The sequence below is a fragment of the Xylona heveae genome (genome assembly GCF_001619985.1).
Source record: "Xylona heveae TC161 unplaced genomic scaffold L228scaffold_6, whole genome shotgun sequence".
Lineage (NCBI taxonomy): Eukaryota > Fungi > Ascomycota > Xylonomycetes > Xylonales > Xylonaceae > Xylona > Xylona heveae.
In genome coordinates, this window is record NW_017264198.1 from 867327 (window position 1) to 886293 (window position 18967).

The 18967-nt window shown below is 47.4% G+C and overlaps 7 protein-coding genes across 7 annotated transcripts; 2 read left to right on the forward strand and 5 right to left on the reverse strand.

Moving 5' to 3' along the window:
• Positions 1–287: 287 nt before the first annotated feature.
• L228DRAFT_256116 (Homogentisate 1,2-dioxygenase) lies at positions 288–2299 on the reverse strand. Its single transcript, XM_018333909.1, has 2 exons — positions 1945–2299; positions 288–1862 (listed from the first exon to the last, which is right to left on the reverse strand). Exons 1-2 carry the CDS (start codon positions 2010–2012, stop codon positions 581–583), a joined length of 1350 nt encoding a protein of 449 aa, XP_018187797.1. The 5' UTR covers positions 2013–2299; the 3' UTR covers positions 288–580.
• Positions 2300–2494: 195 nt separating this feature from the next.
• Positions 2495–3954, reverse strand: L228DRAFT_149223 (hypothetical protein). The gene has a single exon (XM_018329265.1). The coding sequence runs from the start codon at positions 3784–3786 to the stop codon at positions 2635–2637; it is 1152 nt and encodes a 383-aa protein (XP_018187798.1). The 5' UTR covers positions 3787–3954; the 3' UTR covers positions 2495–2634.
• Positions 3955–5150: 1196 nt separating this feature from the next.
• L228DRAFT_221051 (glycoside hydrolase family 13 protein) lies at positions 5151–7424 on the reverse strand. Its single transcript, XM_018330258.1, has 5 exons — positions 7204–7424; positions 7017–7134; positions 6793–6956; positions 5809–6713; positions 5151–5737 (listed from the first exon to the last, which is right to left on the reverse strand). Exons 1-5 carry the CDS (start codon positions 7258–7260, stop codon positions 5206–5208), a joined length of 1776 nt encoding a protein of 591 aa, XP_018187799.1. The 5' UTR covers positions 7261–7424; the 3' UTR covers positions 5151–5205.
• Positions 7425–8653: 1229 nt separating this feature from the next.
• Positions 8654–9343, forward strand: L228DRAFT_247893 (hypothetical protein). Its single transcript, XM_018332741.1, has one exon. The coding sequence runs from the start codon at positions 8744–8746 to the stop codon at positions 9026–9028; it is 285 nt and encodes a 94-aa protein (XP_018187800.1). The 5' UTR covers positions 8654–8743; the 3' UTR covers positions 9029–9343.
• Positions 9344–9680: 337 nt separating this feature from the next.
• On the reverse strand, positions 9681–10773 carry L228DRAFT_268722 (hypothetical protein; the record flags this gene model as incomplete). The annotated part of the gene is made up of 2 exons (XM_018335184.1): positions 9681–10139; positions 10198–10773. The coding sequence occupies 2 exons, from the start codon at positions 10771–10773 to the stop codon at positions 9681–9683; spliced, it is 1035 nt and encodes a 344-aa protein (XP_018187801.1).
• Positions 10774–12471: 1698 nt separating this feature from the next.
• L228DRAFT_239238 (hypothetical protein) lies at positions 12472–14915 on the forward strand (the record flags this gene model as incomplete). Its single annotated transcript, XM_018331123.1, has 6 exons — positions 12472–13312; positions 13368–13410; positions 13471–13509; positions 13559–13828; positions 13885–14804; positions 14872–14915. 6 exons carry the CDS (start codon positions 12472–12474, stop codon positions 14913–14915), a joined length of 2157 nt encoding a protein of 718 aa, XP_018187802.1.
• A 2201-nt stretch (positions 14916–17116) lies between these two features.
• On the reverse strand, positions 17117–18579 carry L228DRAFT_256119 (meiotic chromosome segregation protein). The gene is made up of 3 exons (XM_018333910.1): positions 18182–18579; positions 17629–17861; positions 17117–17494 (listed from the first exon to the last, which is right to left on the reverse strand). The coding sequence occupies exons 1-3, from the start codon at positions 18524–18526 to the stop codon at positions 17209–17211; spliced, it is 864 nt and encodes a 287-aa protein (XP_018187803.1). The 5' UTR covers positions 18527–18579; the 3' UTR covers positions 17117–17208.
• Between the last annotated feature and the right edge of the window lie 388 nt (positions 18580–18967).

Sequence of the window (18967 nt, forward strand, 5' to 3'; positions counted from 1 at the left end):
CAGAGAGCATGCACGAGCAAAACAGGATACAGGTGAGCGAGAAAAGACTCAAGGTAGTTGAAGCGAATCTAAAGGGAGGGTAATTATCCTGTTCATTTCCGTTGGGTTCCGATGGAGACTCCTATATATTTCAAGATGCACGATTGCGTACATGTTTGTTATTTTGTTTGCTTGTTTCGCCCCCCCCCCTTCTTCTCCACCAACCCCCCCGCATCGCGGGCCGAAGCGACCGCTTCCGCTGTTTCCTGGAGAAATAGCTTGACAGGGATGCTACTGTGTCCACGTAAATACGAAGGACACCACTTATTGGCCCACAGAAGGCGAATTAATATTAATGTTATTGGTACTATAATGCAGTTTACGATAATGCGGATATCTGACGCAGAAACGAAAGAAAGGCACTCGAACGAATCCTAGCCCCGCGTGTAGACACGAGCATAGTAAAATATAAGTCTCATCCGCTATGCCGGAGGGGTGAAAAAAAAAAAGGAAAGAAAAAAAAAATAGAGAATAGAAAATAGAAAAAACAAAGTAGTATCCCATACATGTGAATTGTCTATAGGATAAAATTCGTCAAAATTTAATTTCCAGGGCGCTTGAATCGAGGGCGTAAGGGAATCCAGCTTTCAGCATTGTAATCCTCTTGCACCTTGCTGCATTTTTGGAGGCCCCAGTCTGTTACGCCCACCATTAGACAACTCTCAAACATGAATGCCATGCTTCCTTCGCCCACTCTTGCTGGTGTTAGTTCAACGGTTGATGCCTTTTCAAATGTAGCAGCATCTGGTCCATGCGCAGACATGACGTTATGCAGCGAAGCTCCAGCAGGCTGAAACCCGCCGGCCATCTTTGCATCGTATTGCCCATGAATGAGGCCCATAAACTCGGACATGGTATTACGATGATACCATGGCGGTCGAAATGTATCCTCCTGAACAAGCCAACGAGGCGGGAATATGACAAAATCCGCCACCGCCGTTCCCCCATGATCAGACGGCGCCGTGAGAACGGTGAAAATGCTAGGATCCGGGTGGTCGTACGAGATACTACCAATGGTGTTAAAACGGCCCAAGTCGTACTTATACGGATAGTAGAGTCCATGCCACGCAACAACATCAAATGGGCTATGGTCTTGTTTTGCAGAAAAAAGTCGTCCATTAAATTTGGCTAGAATATGCCAGGTTGTACTCGTGTCTTCTTCGAAAGCGGCAACGGGAACCTGAAAATCGCGTGCATTGGCAAGGCAATTTGATCCGATAGGGCCAAGCTCTGGTAGTCGAAAATGACCTTGGTAAAGCTCCAGAACGTAACCTCGTACGGGACCAGCTGGAAGGCTAATGCGATATCGGATGCCCCGAGGTATGACTGTAATCTCGTTGGGTCGCACCAAGAGATTCCCGAACTCCGTTACAATGTCCAGGACGCCGTGCTGGAGCACTATTAAGAAATCTCCATCGGCAGAGTAAAAAGCTTCATGCTCGTCCATGGATCGGCCTGCAGCAAATATAAAGACGCCGATTCCAGACTTTATGGTTGGATCACCGGCACCCGCAACAAGATGCAATGAATTCACCCAGTCAACCTTCTCATCAAGGTCAAAAGGGTCCCATCGAAGCTGATTTGGGATTTGCTGGAATTTATCGTGCGGTTTATTCTCGGAATTGGTGGTAAAGCTTGAAGACTCCCTTGGCTCAAATGGCTCATGTGCCGCAGCAGGAAGAATGCGGTAGAGCCATGACTGCTTGTTTTCGTGCCTTGGGGCTGTAAATGAGGTACCGGAGAGCTTCTCAGCGTACAACCCATATGGAGGCTTCTGAGGTGAATTGGCTGCAATAGGGAGAGCTCCTTTTACAGCTTCCGTCCTTGAGAAGGAGTGTCAATCTTTGCCCATACCTCTGGCCGTCAAAAAAAAAAAAGCACCCAAGGGCGATACAGAAGACATACTCATGGTAGGAGTCGAAGCCATTCTGATACTCGTACTTCTCTGGTGTTTCGAAGGTTGTCGTAGGCATTCTGATCTTCGTCTCCGTTGAAGAACTCCTCTATGTTCCTTTTTGTGAGTGGTGTCCCTCTCTGACTGATCTTTTCGGTTTCGCTCTTGCGTCTGAAAAACTTCAACTTTGATAAAGCAGAGGAGGCTCGAATAAAACTGTGGCGGCTGCTGCCGTCTCCAGAAAGCGGATGTTCCGTCTCCCGCGCACGAATCATCATTGCCTTCTGAGCCGGAGTAGCCGATGCCGACTCACGATAAATATGACTGGTTGCTAGGTTGGATGTAGATTTTCGAAATGTAGGGATAGATGCGGGGGTAAGTCCGAAAAATCGACACAGGGAGGGAAGGGTCGGACAGGGTTTAAGCGTGACCTGCCGGAATGGGCAGAGGGTGAAGGCACATGGGCGGGGGAGCAAGACGAGAGCTAAATACTGCAGGACCGTCTGTAGCCGAAGGAGCACATTCCCCACGGCCACTCCAGACTTTACCCCCGGATTTAAGCTCTGAGGTCTAGACCAACGATCTCGAAACTACTAAAAATGGATAGGGCGACGTTCGAGACTTTCGTGTTAGCACCTCAAAATTGCGCGCCTCACTACAAGACGATCCACAAACGGGAAGGCAGAAATAATCCCTTACAATTAATTTTTCGCAAACTCTTCGAGCGGATCATCTCTAGTCATCGCTTCAATCCGCCTCGCCTCTTGGCTGTCCCACCAGGACACTTCCGATCGTCGTAGGGATGGCCTTGGGCGGTAGCTGTCGTAACTTCTCCACGTTGAACGTCCGGAGCGATTCTCGTGTCGCCTATCTAGATGTTCTCCTTGGCGGCGTCTTCTTTGCCTGTCAAGCAAAGTACCCCAGTCAAACTCAGGAGCCCTATCTAATGCTACCCTGCCCTGCCCATTGTCTCGGCTCTTTTCATCGTTGCCAGCATCATTCCGCTCTGTAGCAGCAGAAGAGATTGCCATCAGTCTTTCGCCGAAGCTCTTTGACTGCCTAAACCTCGTTGAAATTGCCCCGTCCGTCCTATTGATCAACCGATCATGTCGATCCATTGGTGCCGTGATGCCCGTGTCGAACCGATGATCGATTCTTCCTTGCTCATCTCGTACCAGTTCCGAAAAGCTCTTGTCCTTCGTTTCCTTTCGACATTTTCTCCATTTCGGGGGTGGGGCTGATGCAACAAAAAGCTCATCACCGAGGCCTTCATTCTCGTCCTCATGCCCTGCAAAAATGGTCATGGGCTTTGCTGGTCTTGGCGGGGAAGTGATAATTTCAACCGAGCTATCGTCGCTGACAATATCGTTTTCACTTTGCTCCTCGTCGCTTGACATGCCCAAGTCTACTTTCACTTTGATGATTCGATCATCATCGTCCTCCTCTTCTACCTCTATAGGCACCGACGTCGCCGGGATCGGGATCGGCGCCGATACTGTTGCAGATTTATCAATCAACGGACCTCGGAAAGCCTCCTGTCGGCGGTTCTTGACCTGATTTGGTACCGAAGCCCGTTTCTTCGCAAAGCGATAAGGATGAGCCCCCTCCGGAGATCGCTGCCGCTTGAGTGAGCGTTTCCTCGTCTTTGGAGATATGTGCGGGTTCTTTGAAACATCTCTTGGGTTTTGGAAAGTGCGTCCTGCTTCCGATTCCTCTCGCCTGATTCTGACTGCCTTATCGTTTGTACAGTTCGGTGCCGGCGATGGCTTCTTCCTCGCGTTTATTTTATTTTCTATTTCAGGATTTCTTAGTTCGCCCTTAGATGGTGGCAGAGGATCCAACTCGTGCCACATGTGAGACAACTTCCTAGCAGCTTGAAAATTGTCAGGGATCACTGGGTCCGATACTATATTTCTATCTCCATGGGGATCTTACGTCCGTTTATTCTCGCCAGCGTTCGTACCGGAGCGTAAACTTCCACTCGTCCGCGCTCATTAACACGAACATCCGGTGCATGATCATCTTCCCAATCTCTATCATTCGTGGCTTGAGTGGAAGAACCTGTTAGATGGGATATATCTCCGCATGGGAGAGAGACACCTTACTGTATTTTTCTGGAAGCTGATCTCCTTGAGCAATCATCCTGAGCAACAGTTCTACTTCTCTCCTTACGTAAATTCGAACGCCTTTCAAGGTATGTTAGCGGCTTTACTTGTACCAGGTGATGTGTGGAGTAATAGTATGCGGGAGTCAAGTAGGAAGAGGAGCTGAAAAGTAGGACATAGTGAAGAAGAAACAGATATAAATCTCAACGTCATATGGACAGCCACCTTGACTTGGCCCATCCCACTTTAGAAGCAGAGAGTGTGATCATGGACTTACGGCTCAAGATATCTTCGTTTCCTTCCGTCATTGAGTCTTTAATTTGTGTCAGCTCTACCCCTTCCTGCTCTGGCTAGACGTCGGCGTTCCGATACTTTTGCTCAAGGTGGCCGAGGCAACTTGTTGTCTGGGTAGCGCAAATACACGTCTGAGGGCTTTGATGTGGAGAACACGCAAAATGAAGGGAGCTGCGTCCACAGATCTGCACCCAGAACGCGACTCTCTGCAGTGAGGGATATGGAGGATTTCGCTTCTCTTCTGCGGGTAGGGCTTCTATACGCGCAGGTGTGGAAGGAGTAGAAAGTCAAGAGACGTGGTTGAATGTCAACGTCGAGAAGAGAGGAGATATGTCAACGTCCAACGGACTGTAAAGGTAGACGAACAATCTTTGTAGTCGGCCCGTAAAGCTTGAGAAATGGGTTATGGCACGAATGAAAAGTAAATTAAGGCCAACTAAATTTTCTGGCACAATGAAATCCCCGTCTGTGATGAGATATCTAAACGCGAGGTCGCAAAAGCAAAACGTTGTTTTGGTTGAAGAACTTCAATGTTGAGAGTAGGACGGCCAACCTGGGATTTGCGGAGGGTATAAAAGAAGTAGTTCGGAATTAGCTTGGTCGACGGGACGACAGAAACGGGACATATGCTCTACAAAATGGGGTGTATGATGTTCACCGCTTGTATCAAGTGCACCGTCATGATGCATTCAGGCTACGGGTTCCTGCACACGCCTGTTGAAGGAAGTGAGAACAATCATTTTGACGTTGCCTGCCTTGCCAATCTTAAAAAGGTTCGTTTGGCTTTGACAGAAGATGTATTCATGGAATTACTTCTTTTGCTTACGGAAATATCTAACATCCTGACGATGCGTCTAGTTAAACCTACCCAGTTTACACACATCGACCAAGCAAGCCTTCAAACGGTTTCAACCTGATAGTTCCCCGACGACCCTTGTCTGGGGCATTCGGGGTATAATTACCTGCAACCCAGGCTTCCAGCTCAAAATCGGGCGGGACCTCCCACAATTGTTCTTCTTTCGAGAAATTAAGAACGACAAGCCAAGTGCCATCCTGAGAGCCCGTTCTAGTATACGCAAAGACATTGTCATCTTCTGGATTGACGGCGATGAAATTACCATAAATAAAAGCGCCCTTGTGCTTCTTCCGGTTCTCTAGGCCTCGCTGCCAAAATTGCCAAACGGAGAGATCACCATCAGAAGATGGCTTCATTTGCGCCGCAACATTGACTCTCCTGAAATCATCATTGACGCGCATCCATGGTTCCACGCCGGCCTTGCAGAAGCCCGCATTGGCAGAAGAGTCCCACTGAACAGGAGTTCGCGCATGATCACGAGCCTTGAGCTGCAAAAGACGTCTGGCTTCGTCGAGCTTTTGGGAGTCACCGGGATAAAGCTTGTTAATTCTAATAGAAAGATCAGATTTAACATTTGGCTTGAGGTAAAGTAAGAAATTAAAGGGCGGAAGGGCTCGTACTTCTCCCAGAAGGAAATCGATTCCACATCCTTGTATTCCTTTGGATCCCAGCTTAGCGGAGCATTCTTCATGCCTATTTCCTCTCCCTGGTAGACATATACGGTGCCGCTGAGCGTCGTTTGCAGCAGAGCGAGTAGTTTCGCAGCTTTGTCCCGATATTCGTCGCTGTCACTCAGATAACGGGAAACGGATCTGGGATTGTCGTGATTCTCGAGGAACAATGTATTCCAACCGTCACGCTCGATCATGACCCGCTGCCACCGCTTTACTATGTCGAAAAATTCCTTGGGCTGATATTGTCTCCAATTAAAGCGATGATATTCCGTTTTATCAATATCAATATCCACCAAGTCAAAAATGAAAATCATGTTAAGTTCTTCTCTGTCACTTCCGACGACTTTGAGAATCTCATCATCATCGCTCACGGCGGGCATTTCGCCAACTGTGATTGTATCATATTTGCTGAAAACTGTTCGATTGAGCTCTTTCAGAAATTCATGTAGACGAGGCCCGTTGACGAAATATTTCGTACCCGGCTGATACTTGTCATGTGGCCGGGTAACATCAGCATCAGGGAAGGTTTGGAGTTTGGAAATCATATTGATGACGTCCAAGCGAAATCCTGATGCGCCCTTATCCAGCCAAAAACGCATGACTTCCTGGACGGCCTGTCGGACTTCCGGGAGTTCCCAGTTTAGATCGGGCTGCTCAGGAGTAAACACTGAGAGATACCATTCATCAGTCGCCTTATCATAAGTCCAGCCGCTGTTTCCGTCCTTTAGAATTGAGCACCAATTATTTGGTGGTTCTGGATTCCCTTCGGCATCGACTTTGCCTTTCTTCCATATATACCAGTTGCGTTTCGCGTTGTCCGTGGCAGATTTTGATTCCAGAAACCACGGGTGCTGCTACCTGTCAGTGCGAGCTGATCCTGGGCAGGGTGTTCCTCTTCCCCTTGCTAGAGAAGCTTATGTCAGAACAAACCTGATCTGATGTGTGGTTGGCGACAATATCCATCATGAGATGCATGCCATGCCTCTTGAGTTCAGCAATGAGACGTTCTACATCTGCCATAGTGCCGTATTTTGGATCTATGTCATAATAATCTGAAATATCATATCCCATGTCTACCTGCGGGCTCTTGTAGACTGAGCATCGTCGTTAGCTTTCCACGCTCAGGACAAGGGGCATAAGCAAACATAACGCACTTGGGGAAACCCATACTACGTCCACGCCGAGCTCTTTCAGGTAAGGTACTTTGGAGATGATACCGGGAACATCACCCCAACCGTCTCCGTTGGCGTCAAGAAAGGTTGACGGGTAAACCTATGCTTGGGTTAGCAAGAGCTGACCTATATTTAAGTGCTCCTTGAGAAGAATCGCGCATCATCATACCTGATACACGACAGCCTCTTTCCACCATCTATGCTTTTCGATACTTCGCGATCCCATTATCCTTGTTTGGTAAATTGATTGGCTTGACAATATGATATCAAGCTTCGATATTGGTGTTCGTTGTTCAAAATATTGCTTAAGCTGTAGCTACCGGATGCATATATATCTTACCTCTAGAGGCACAGCGGTAGTGGGGCAGCATGGCGGGGTTTACAGATCCAGGAGACGGGCCGATTGATTAATATCGGCAACAACAAGCATGGACTAGGTTCGTAAATTACTGACAGCTTGAGAGCTTTGTGCCAGTTAACCGTTCCGAGAATTTCCCCTTCGATTCAGGTTAATTACTGTACGACATTAGGACCCGTTTCCCCGCGGGATCTTAACCTTAGTTTAGCGATAACTTTGGGAGTTACGGAGTATCGAGCTTGTGCCAATGATCTCGCATTGGCCGATAGCAGAAGGTAATCAGAGCTCCGAATTAATACGGGCTATCTCCATCGCCGCTTCACCCCCTGATAACAACAGACCTCGGCACGTACACTGGCAATTACAGGTAAATACTTGGAGTTTCCCCCAGGATCTTGGCACAGTGGGTCATTATTCCAGACCTGGTAACTTTGCTGGATATCTACGTAGTAGGGTAACGTAAACAGAAGCAAGGGGAAGCTTGCCAGACGGTCGGGTCAAAGCTGAGCCGAAAGAAGCGAGGACAAGCAAGCTGCGGAAAATTGATTGATTGATTAGATAAGGGTATTAGCATCAATAAAAGCAAACACCATGTCGAAGGACAACCTTCCTCCTCACTGGAACTGGATCAAAGAATTTTTCCCTACGATCTAAGAAGAGAATTTTTCCGAGAACAAGGTAGATTGAAGATAATTCGCCCTTGCTCACTGGTGCAATCGTTTGTTCTTACAGTATAATTTTGCAATCGGTGTGGATATATTTTCCATCGTTTCTCGGTCCTTCAGGAAACGTAGGAAATCCCATGCATATGAAATCCTAATTCGAAGAAATTGTACAGGCTTAAGATAAATTCATTTCTGATGAGCTTTGTGAAGCATTCCAAGGTTCTGGGGTTTCCTTGGTAGTCGTTCGAGTCTCCTTTCCACTCCGGATCGAGATGTTGCTTCTTGATATGACATAACCTAAAGAGAACCCACAGCATTGCATCCGTCACAGCGTGCTCCACTCTGGAGAATTGCGTAGAAAATGCACATCAGAAAGGGCCCTATGATGTAGTGCCTAATAATGGCCGAGGGGCGTAAGGAAGCTAGAGGTCACTTTCATCAGTTCCTGGCGTAGGATTTTCTGGCCCCGTTCTAGAATGACCTCGCTATGACGACAACAATACGACACTTTCAGTAAGGACACCACATCATTGTCTCAGCAATGAATGCACATATATAGAGTCAAAAGACCTCCCCAATTTATACTCATCATTTCCTGTGAAGCACAATCCTCTTCTACTTCCACAAAAAAGTTCTCAAAACTTTACTCTCATTTCCAATCACCCAAAACAACTCCAAATCTCGCCATGTCTTCTGACGCGCACACCGGTGGTGACCTCAGCGACCTCGCTGTCAAGGGTACCAAGATCCCTAACGACGCTGGCATCCAAAACACTATCCCCTCCAAGCCCCGACCGGGCCAGGCCGACGTCACCAACACTTCTGGCGGGCTAGGTGCCGAAAACCTTGCTGGTGCGGCCGAAAACCCCAAGGACATGCCTGCTGGTCCTGTCGACACTGGCGCTACCGGCGAAGTCATCACCGGCCAGGGTGATCAGCTCCCTCCCGGCGTCGAGAAGAAGCACTTCTAAACGGCTACCGCCGTAATGGCTTCGAAGTTATTGTCGTCCACGCCGATTCATTTTACTTGCAACAGTCACACATCTTGCATATACCGATCCGAACGCTGCAAAAAGTTTCTCATTCCTGCATCTCGCTTTCTTCCGCCTGGAGTTCATAACAGACGATATTGATATCCACTGTGGTCGGCAAAGTTTTACATAACGATTGTCATGACGGACATGTATATTATTATGGAGTTTTCCGCTTGTACGATTCTGTCGGTTTAGAGCATAGCATGTGGTCCAAATTGAGGCTCGGACCTTTTAAAAAAATCAATATAGAACAATCATATATAATTGTTGAAAAAGGCAACACTGACGCTTGATTCGCAATGACTCTATTAAGATTCGAAATGATTGATTCAATTGTAATCGTTAGTGATAAGATGCAAAAATGTTGGAATTGCATCATGAAGGAACCCTAAACTAGACACCGAGTGTTTCCTTATACCCGATAACAAACGCCAAGCCTATTTTCTCTGTAACGCCGTTCATAACCGCACAATTCTATACCGTCGTCGCTGAAGAGAAAAACTTTATCGTCATAACCAATACTTGCTGGAGAAAAACGCTAGACTAGAGTCAAACAATGATAATTAGGAATTGCTTGAGCATATTCCAATCAGCCGCTTAGGAGGTCTTGTACACTCATACCCCGAGTGCCGTCTGCTTCGCGCAACATCAATAATGCCCTTGCTGTATTTTCTTGATCGGTTCTTTTCCTCTCATTGCTCAGCGGCGGAGGCTGTGGAGTGATTGTGCATGAGGGCGCGACGTATTCCCATCTAATTTCGCATTCCGGCGAAAGTAGGCCGGCTGGTTGGACATTGTAGAGCTTAGATTCTGGTACAAGGGCGGGTGAAGGAAGAGTGGAAGATGAAGTACTGGCAAGGTTTGAAGCCAGAGGAGACGTCTCTCTCTCATCCTCTGATACAACGGATTTGGAAGTTGAGCGATTGTCATCGAGCGGTGATGGGAGAGGGCTCGGCTCAAAACTAGTTACAGGACTAGGTGGCTTGTCAAACGCCGCCTTTAGCTCTGTAACGCAATGCTCAAGGTATCGTGTATACTCGATGCTGGCCTAATAAAAGGTCAATATCATTTATTTTAGAGTCAGGAGTTACAGCATTTGGATCTACCTGGAGGATTGCCAACTTATGCATGTCCTGCCCTTTACAGGCTGGTATCATATCCTTTAAAACACCGAACTCTTCATTCATCTTGGATCTTCGACGCCTCTCGATTAGACTGTGAGCAGTTTTCCGTGCGACTTTCCGGTTTGTCGACCCCCCTGACCCAGATTGTTTCTTCTTGGGGGAGTTGGTGGTTGAAGGAGCGGACGTCGTTTTGGTTTGAGCTTTTGCCGATTTTGAGCTTGCCGCCTTGCGTGGCTCTGGGCGAGGAGCCACCTGAATGATCTTCCGGGAGCGGGACGGAGGAGGCGGCAATTGGGCAGGACCACTTCGACGGCGAGAAGTGGTGGAAGTTGAGCTCAACTTGGCCGACAAAGCTGGAGATATGGGGCTGAATGGGGAATCGATGAACATCTCATCAGGGCTGCTCATGACAGAGTCAGAGGGATCGTTATCCGCCATTGCTGGTGGGGGCAGCACAAATGACCCATCCAGAGCGGTGAGGTCACTTCCTGCATGACAGTCTTTTGCAGCAATCTCCGACGAAGGAGCTGGGGTGGGAGGAAATGTTGCAGGAGGCATATTGATGGGCGTCGTGATATTTGCCTTTTCCAGGGTGGTAGATGACTGTTATCCTCGAGTGTCACACGCTGGCACAGGAGCCCTAGCAGGTAGGAACTTGTGTCTCTGCAGCAAGTAATAATGTTGCAGGCAGCTAATATATGCCGATTGAGCGACAATTCGTCCAAATTGAAGGAAATGATGCTGCTTTGTAGTCAATTCAATGCAAGCACGACAGTGAAATGGGGATGGTTGTTAACAACCCCTCCTCACGGAGGGTGTGGCAGTATTAAAAGGTCAGGCATTATCAAGGACAAGACGCTCAAAGTGTCGCGTGCCCCCGTGGTGGACATGATAGGCTGTGCGAGACCTGAAGATGGATGTGTTGCGTTCAACGTCCGCATGCGCCGATTAGCGACGCTGATTGGTTGGCGAGTAGCGTTTCCAACGAAGTCACCTCCTGCCAAATAACGTCCCCCATCCACTCCACGGGGAAATTCTTTCCTTGGGAATTCCCTTTCCCTCACTCCGTCTCATCTACTGTCATAGATTAGTTATCACCCAGAGATTGCGAAATCAGCTACCTGCTGAACGCCATTGGTGCATGATTTACAGGTGGATCGGTGCCCATTCCTGCGCCGACCTTGATCCATACTGAACATCTTCGACGATCGCTCAAAGGGCTTTACACTCGTATAATTCCGAGTGGGCTAAGACTTTCGCGTGGCTGTGTTGTTACGCCCGCCACACTTCAATCACAGAGAGAGGTTGTCCAGAGCAACTATAAGCCGAGGGCGGAGAGGTGGGCTACGAACGACCGTGAGAGAGTACAGTTACATTCAAAACATGGATTTATATGATAAGTCTCTCAATGAGAAAATTTCCCCGTTGACTGATCATCTCAAAAGAGCTCGATTGTGATTCTCCGATTACTAAATACCCACGTACCTTGGGATAGTTTTCAGCTTCAGCGAATGAGGGTGAAGGTGATTTAAGGACACAAGTGATGTGAGAGTCTAAGGGATGCCCTGCAGCGTGGGGGGCGACAATGTGGGTGTTAGTCCCACAAGAAGCTCCCTTACCGTTTGCAGCGGCCTTAACGAGAGTTACTGACCTACCTATGCCTGCCAGTAAGGTCCTTCATCCTGGAGGCCCCATTGGTCCGCGTCACGACTATGGGCTTGTTCCCAGCCACTGGAGTCTCGGTAACCTTGATGGACTCTCTCGCTAGGGTGATGTGGATCGTACAGTGTACTTTCAGGGGATCGATACCCCTAATAAGCCTAACCGTCAGATTTGGCCCGAGGCCCGCTCGGCCCTTCATGTTATGCTTGTGCTTGTTTGGGACAAGAGTAGGCATGGTCCCTTGGATCTTGAGTTTACCAACTTACCTGTTCTTGCGCCGTCCGCCTTGAAATGCTGTCAGCTTCTCATCCCCAAAAGTCTTGGCTAAGTGTGTGCGTCATGTATTCTTGATCTCCGCTGTAGCTGGCATTCGATTATTTTTTCTCTTTCAGTCCCATTTGGCCCTTCCATTGTTAGCAATAGCTTTTGTGCTAACTCTCCTCCCTTTCGGTTACATTCTTTGCGCGCGTTCAAAGACATTCAACCCTTTGCGACTCGTAAATCGAGCTGCCGAACTGCTAGTTTTCGTGTCGTGACTATATCCTGCTGATATCCGGCTCAAGTGAAAAACCTTGTGGTTAACTGGACAACACCATGGGAAGCACTAACAATATTGAGGAGCCAGTGCCTCCTACGACCACTGGCTCAGAAGAGCTTCAGGTGCTGGCCGGCCCATTGCTGAATTATAAGGGCATGATTGGCGCGCAGACCGGATCTAAGGTTTGGCAGGGCAGTGTTTTGATCGTCACGAAGCCCGCCCAGACGCAGCCCGAATTGAGGGTAAGCCTCCGCGGGCCTGTTCGACCACAGCAGGCAGTCAATGGAAATTCGGAGCTCCCCAACGGCCAAGCTGATGGAGTCGACGGAGCTTCCACTGCAACAGGTGCCGAGCCGCGTACCATCTCGGGGGAGAGGCTGTATTCTGACCCAGACAAAATCTTTTGGCGTTTCACCGTCGAAGTCCCAATCCAGCCATTCGAGGCGCAGTGGGACTACACCATCTCGAGAGTGCGTTACCTCACTCGAGGCAGCAATCGCCACCCTTCAACAGAGACTTTTGTGGTCCCTTCCCAGCAGCAATCAATGCGGATTATGTTCCACTCCTGCAATGGTTTCTCTGTTGGCACAGACGAAAATGTCTGGACTGGGCCGGTGCTTTGGAACGATGTTCTCCGTTTTCATGAAAAGGCTCCTTTCCATGTCATGATTGGAGGTGGAGACCAAATCTACAATGACGGTGTCCGAGTGGACGGTCCGCTGCGCCCCTGGACAGACCTTGCGAATCCCAAAAAGAGACGTGACTACCAATTTCCTGAGACGATGCGTGCCGATTGTGATAAATATTACTTCGACAATTATATTCGCTGGTATACTACCGAGCCCTTTGCGGCCGCGAATGCACAGATCCCCCAAGTTAACATCTGGGATGACCACGGTAATTTTTGGCATCTTCATAAGAGATCGAACAGTGACTGACTTAATCTCTACAGATATTATCGATGGATTCGGCTCCTACACCGATCATTTCATGAAGTGAGTTACTCGGATGTTCTGCGAAGAAGCTAGGACATGCATTGAACTGACTGGATAAAGATGCGCCGTGTTTCGTGGCATCGGCGGAGTCGCCCACAAGTAAGCTCACACACCAGGCCTAGAGGGTCATCGCTGACACTTTGAAAAGATACTACATGTTGTTTCAGCACCATAGCCCTCCGCCAAAGTCCACCTTCACAACGGACGCGCCGCAAACCATGGAGAGCCAGGGCCTGGAGGGTACCGGAGCGGATCCTTTACAGACTAAAGGCGCATTCGTGATGACAGAGAAGGAGGAGCACCATAGTTGGATCATCGGCCCTAAGCCAGGCCCGTATGTTGCTGAACGGTCTCGGTCTGTCTTTATGCAACTTGGAAAGCACATTGCTTTTGTTGGACTTGATGCCAGAACGGAGCGGTACGTGTCAATGCCCTGTGGCTTTTCGTGATAAAGAAGATTCTGATTGCCCGCAGCACCCGCCACCGGATAAATTATCCTGAGACTTATGACCTTATCTTCCATCGGCTGGACCGCGAATTTTCCCAGTTGCAAGGCGAGATCAAGCACCTGATTGTTCTACTCGGCGTACCAATCGCGTACCCTCGACTCCAATGGCTGGAGAATATTTTCAGCTCCCCCATCATAGGCCCAATTCGCTTTTTGAACAAACGATTCGGTCTAGCGGGAGGTCTGTTCAACAAGTTTGACGGCCAAGTTGACCTTCTCGACGATCTTGACGATCACTATACTGCACACCAGCACAAGAAGGAGCGCAAGGAACTCATTCTGCGGTTCCAAGCGCTCTCAAAGAAGCACTCTGTTCGTGTGACAATCCTAGGTGGTGATGTTCACCTCGCCGCGCTGGGTCGATTTTATAGCCTACCTACTCTCAACATACCCGTTGAGCAGGATCACCGATACATGGTCAACATTATTAGTTCGGCCATTACCAACAAACCTCCGCCGCCGGCCGTTGCGAATTTGTTGGCTAGAAGAAATCGAATTCATCATTTCGACAGCGAGACTGATGAGACGCTGTTGAAAATGTTTGACAAAGTCCCAGGCCCTAGCGTGCAAGTTGGGAAAAGTAACCATGCCACGATGCCGTCGAGAAATTTTGCCATCATTACCGAAAGCAATTCCAGTCCTCAAGCGACGAATGGCACTTCTGCTCCACCCACCAACGGACACTCTGCCACTCATCCAAATAACGGAGAGAAGAAGGACGCTCACTATCCGCTTAGTCTTGGTGAAGAAAATGCGGGTACTCAGCACCCAGCCGCCGCAGGGTTGGCCACGAGCACATACAATCGATATGGGTTGGATGTTGCTCTTCGCGTGGAATGCAATCGGGGCGACATCAAGGGGGAGACAGTGGGCTATGGACTCAGCAGTAAGCTTTTTGCCTTCCATTTAATGGCTGATATCTCTTTTATTAAACGCTAACACACGCCATACAGTTCCAGCTTTGGGCCATGAAGCACCGTCAGCTGCAACAGCTTAATTTCCCCGAGTGTTTTCCCCGAGTGTTAGCCAAAAGATCGCACCATTCCTAGGGAACTCAAACCTATATTGCGAAAGGAAGGACGAAAAATAAATAAAAGATACCCACATTTGAATTAATATCGAGACCTTCAAGGCATTTTTCTCGCGGCCGTCTCAAATAGTCGTTCCTTTGTACTAATTCGCATTCTTTTCCTCTGTCATTGCAGGTTCCATATTCTTTCTCTATCAATCCAGGCCTAGTGCGAATTTATCAAGTTTGTTTCGTTTATCGTGAGGTTTTTAACGATGCTCGTATACTTCTTCCCCTTCCTTACAAGATTCACTGAATAAAGTCACAGCTGGAGCATAGTGATACGAAGAAGCTCAGTGCCGTTACTGCCTTACCTCATTCACACATTTTTGTCTTCACTGAGGGTTAGGTATTTGGTATATATAATGTCCTCTATTTGCCTCAATTCCCCAGACCGTTTTCGCTTCTTCTACTTATTAGTCGAAAACTATGAACTGAAATATTGCGGCCTCAATTGATCGCTTTGATCGCAAAGAAGTCTTCAATTCTTCCCTTCAACCAGGCGGGGCACCTTACGAACGCATAAGCTGAGAGTGCGCTCAAAGTTGAAGCAATACGACTAACTGTCCATAACACAGGCTCAATTTTTTGAAATCGGAATGGCACAGTGGCAACCGCGCATCTATAAACGCTTAACATCTGATGGAAATCTAATCTGGATCTTCATGAAGGACCTTTACGGAGAACTTTGACGCGACTCATTACTTGGAGTACAAGTCTCTCATCGCATAGTAATCTAATATCACACCTTGTCATTCTTAACAAAACCCTAACACTGATCCAAGTCGGTTTAAGTTGATGTCTCACCCAAAAGCATTACGTGTCTGACTATTAGCCAAAATGAAACGCAGCTCTCTGAGTCCAATTTGGCTCCGTACGGAGCTTTTGTGAAGCTAGGTATGTATAGCCTGGCCAGGTTTATGTTTAATTTCTTTTTTTCTGCAGATATCTGCAATTGCAAAGGGGAAATGAATAATGCAATAGGCTGATACCAAAGTGCTGCAGACTATTGGAAGCATAAATATTGGCCATGCATTGCAACAAAAGCTCTCATCTTCCGTGAACTGATTCTTTTTCCTCGTGGTCCATGGAAATGCTGGGCTGTGTTGCACAAGTAGATAGCTGGTCAGTCTTGAATTGAAATATGTTGATGTCTAAATGTCAAAGCTGACAGCTAAACCAGCAGGTCAAAGAGGGTACACGATAGATGATATCTACAACGCAGTGACGTTTGCAATGATTCTTGAAGTGGCAGGCGAGAAGAGAGGTGGTATGCTGCATGAATTGCTTGTCTTTTTCTCCGCTTATCATTGCAAACAGAAAACGAGTATTCCCATTCAATGCCAAAAGATTTATCCGACGACATCAAATTTCGAATTTCCAGAAATTACTCAGATGGGGACGAGAATCGATTGTCATACCCAATTTTCAATGGTGCATTTTATAAAGGGGGCAAATGCAACAGAAAACCAATCTCTCGCGACATTAATATAGGGCTCAGGTGTCTTATGTCTTACGCTGATTACCTTCCAACATTCATTAATTGACCTTAAACTGTTGTGCCGGTGCCCATTCCTTGCAGCTGTGTGCTTGCCTATTGTTACTTGTCATCTGCTAGCGCGCCTGGTGGAAGAAGCAAAGCAACTTGACAGCAGCACGCGTAACTACAGGGAAGACCAAATTTTAACGACCGTCTCTTTTTTTTTCTGGCCCTCTATTACACAGCGAGAACTCTACTCAATCATTGAACCTGTTCTGCAAAGAAATATTGTCCAATTTCTTCAATATTCGCCGACATATTTGCATGCTAAAAATCCATCTATCATCTTGTAACTCACACATTGACTGGCGAAACGTGGGTCATTTGCAAGTTGCCTTAGTTGAAGTAGTCCAATGGCAGAAGCTATTCACTGACTATTTAAATGTAAAAGCTATCCGTCTATCATTTCTTTTTTCCATGGAGATAAGTGAAATATATAGTGTTGAATGACTATAATCCTGCCAGCAATGCACCGAAGTCCTCACAGTATCAAACAGCGTGGTAAAAATATTCTATCCACTGGGTTTTCTATTCTTAATTTCTATGCAAAATGGATACCGCTAAAGACATGCGTATATGCTAAACCTCTACACGGTGACACCTTTTCACCTTTCGGTTTCGGACTTTTTGACTCCTTCAACTCCACTCGGAATAGGCCCTGACGAGCGGTACCCCCATTCTTCAGACTCGAGAACTGTTAGGATCAAGCACCAGCCCATGTATCCCCCTGTACGCAGCCGGCAATGGTTCTTTCCAATCTTTAAGCAGCTCCTCTCTGTTCATCAATTCATAAACCTCCACGGCCAGTGGACGGCAGCATGATAGCATATCCGTGCCGGAGCCTTCTGCGCCTTCGCCCCAGCCCCACTGGGACAGATCACCGCCGGGGCAGGTCGATAGCGCACAAAGCACGTCTGTTTCGGCAAAGAATTCCCAGTAGTCGCCTGCTTTGGCAGGACATGGTTGCCTATGAATGGTACGTATCAATATGGATTCCTGGATAATTATGGAACAATGCTAGGTATACATTGGATTTGTGAACGTAACAGAATTCAAGGATGATACCGTAATGAGTAAGAAATTCAAGGGAAATGGTCTTACATAAAATATCTTCCAGATTCGTCCAAGCCCGCCACTTGGAACACATTCAAAACATCATGCACATCAGACTCGGACAGGCCGTATGGAAGCACGGCACGAGTGAGGTTTGAGTGGCATTGGAAATCGAATGAGGTACCACTGATTAGCTGGTTGACGTAAGGATCGCATCTCGTCCCAAGCAGATCGTGGACCCGCCCTCCGGCTTCGTCGACGCCGTAATTTGAGAGAGAATCCTGTGGTATAAACCAGGTTAGTCAGTGCATCGCTTTCCCCTTTTTTGCGTTGCTCCTCGAAGTTCTAGGATTTCTTGTTTCTATCCAACATCCTTTGAACCACCCACTTGTTTTCAATATTAAGAAAAAAAAAAAAAAAAAAAAAACCGTAAATTCAGAGTAGAGAGAACTGTGTAGCTTCATGTTGATGCTGAATAACTGATACAAATTTCGAAAATTTGAAATAATAAATCTCATATAATAGGAAACAGGTGGAGGCTAAACTAAAGCTTGGATGACGAATGACTGGAAAGTAAATGATAGGAAGAGGAATCACTTACAGCAGTAACCGTAACCAACGGCCGCAAAAATGGCAGGCAGCTCCACAGCCGGTCAAACAATTTTACATGGCTTTGCTGCAATTGCCGCGTGCGGGCTGCCCAAAATCGTTCGCGTGGATTGTGTCGATTCCAGATATTCAGGTCTCCAACCTGCGGCCCCTCAGGAGTGATAATGCGACATACTTGGCCTGCACGAACTTCCCATGCTCGCCCGCTCCGGATAGGGAGATTAAATGAATTGACCAATTTACGCGCGCCAGAGACCGATCCCGTATCTGCAATGGCCTTGTAGAGAGGCTTGTTCAGTGGAATAGGGTCGTAGGCTGGAGGAGCGCGGGGCGCCATAATGTTTTTTTGATTCAAATAATATTCTGATGATTGCTGAATCTTGTTTTCTCTGTTTTCTTTAGCTTCAAATTTCCTTTTTGATTTAATTATTATAATTGGTCATCGGAAAGGAATTGAGAAGAGATGAGAGTTAGGAATGGTATTTTGTTGTTCAGAATGTTCATTTCGCGGGGTAAATTCAGTTATGTACAACTATGATTTATCTGCAAAGCTTATCTAAACGCATTATCTACGGATAGATGAGATTGCGCCGATAGTTATACTGTAGTGCTGGTCCCTCACTGGATGCCCGCTTGGATTCTACCAAGTAACTAAACCTCATTCTTGAAAAGAGATCTTGTCAACGACGGGGTAGCATCTGATAAGTAAAGCTCATATCAATTGAAAGAGCAGAAGTCCCCAAGGCCATTGTATTGTGGTTTGTTGTTTTTACACAAT

Bases quoted from the DNA above. Each gene is read 5' to 3' on its own strand.
- L228DRAFT_256116 (XM_018333909.1), bottom strand. From the start codon at position 2,012: ATGCCTACGACAACCTTCGAAACACCAGAGAAGTACGAGTATCAGAAT. The intron at 1,863-1,944 runs GTATGTCTTCTG...CTCCTTCTCAAG, and splicing joins GGCTTCGACTCCTACCATGA to GACGGAAGCTGTAAAAGGAG.
- L228DRAFT_149223 (XM_018329265.1), bottom strand. From the start codon at position 3,786: ATGTGGCACGAGTTGGATCCTCTGCCACCATCTAAGGGCGAACTAAGA.
- L228DRAFT_221051 (XM_018330258.1), bottom strand. From the start codon at position 7,260: ATGGGATCGCGAAGTATCGAAAAGCATAGATGGTGGAAAGAGGCTGTC. The intron at 6,957-7,016 runs GTGCGTTATGTT...GACGATGCTCAG, and splicing joins CGTAGTATGGGTTTCCCCAA to TCTACAAGAGCCCGCAGGTA. The intron at 6,714-6,792 runs GTTTGTTCTGAC...GACAGGTAGCAG, and splicing joins CCAACCACACATCAGATCAG to CACCCGTGGTTTCTGGAATC.
- L228DRAFT_247893 (XM_018332741.1), top strand. From the start codon at position 8,744: ATGTCTTCTGACGCGCACACCGGTGGTGACCTCAGCGACCTCGCTGTC.
- L228DRAFT_256119 (XM_018333910.1), bottom strand. From the start codon at position 18,526: ATGGCGCCCCGCGCTCCTCCAGCCTACGACCCTATTCCACTGAACAAG. The intron at 17,862-18,181 runs GTAAGTGATTCC...TTTATACCACAG, and splicing joins CGTTGGTTACGGTTACTGCT to GATTCTCTCTCAAATTACGG. The intron at 17,495-17,628 runs GTAAGACCATTT...TACCATTCATAG, and splicing joins GAATCTGGAAGATATTTTAT to GCAACCATGTCCTGCCAAAG.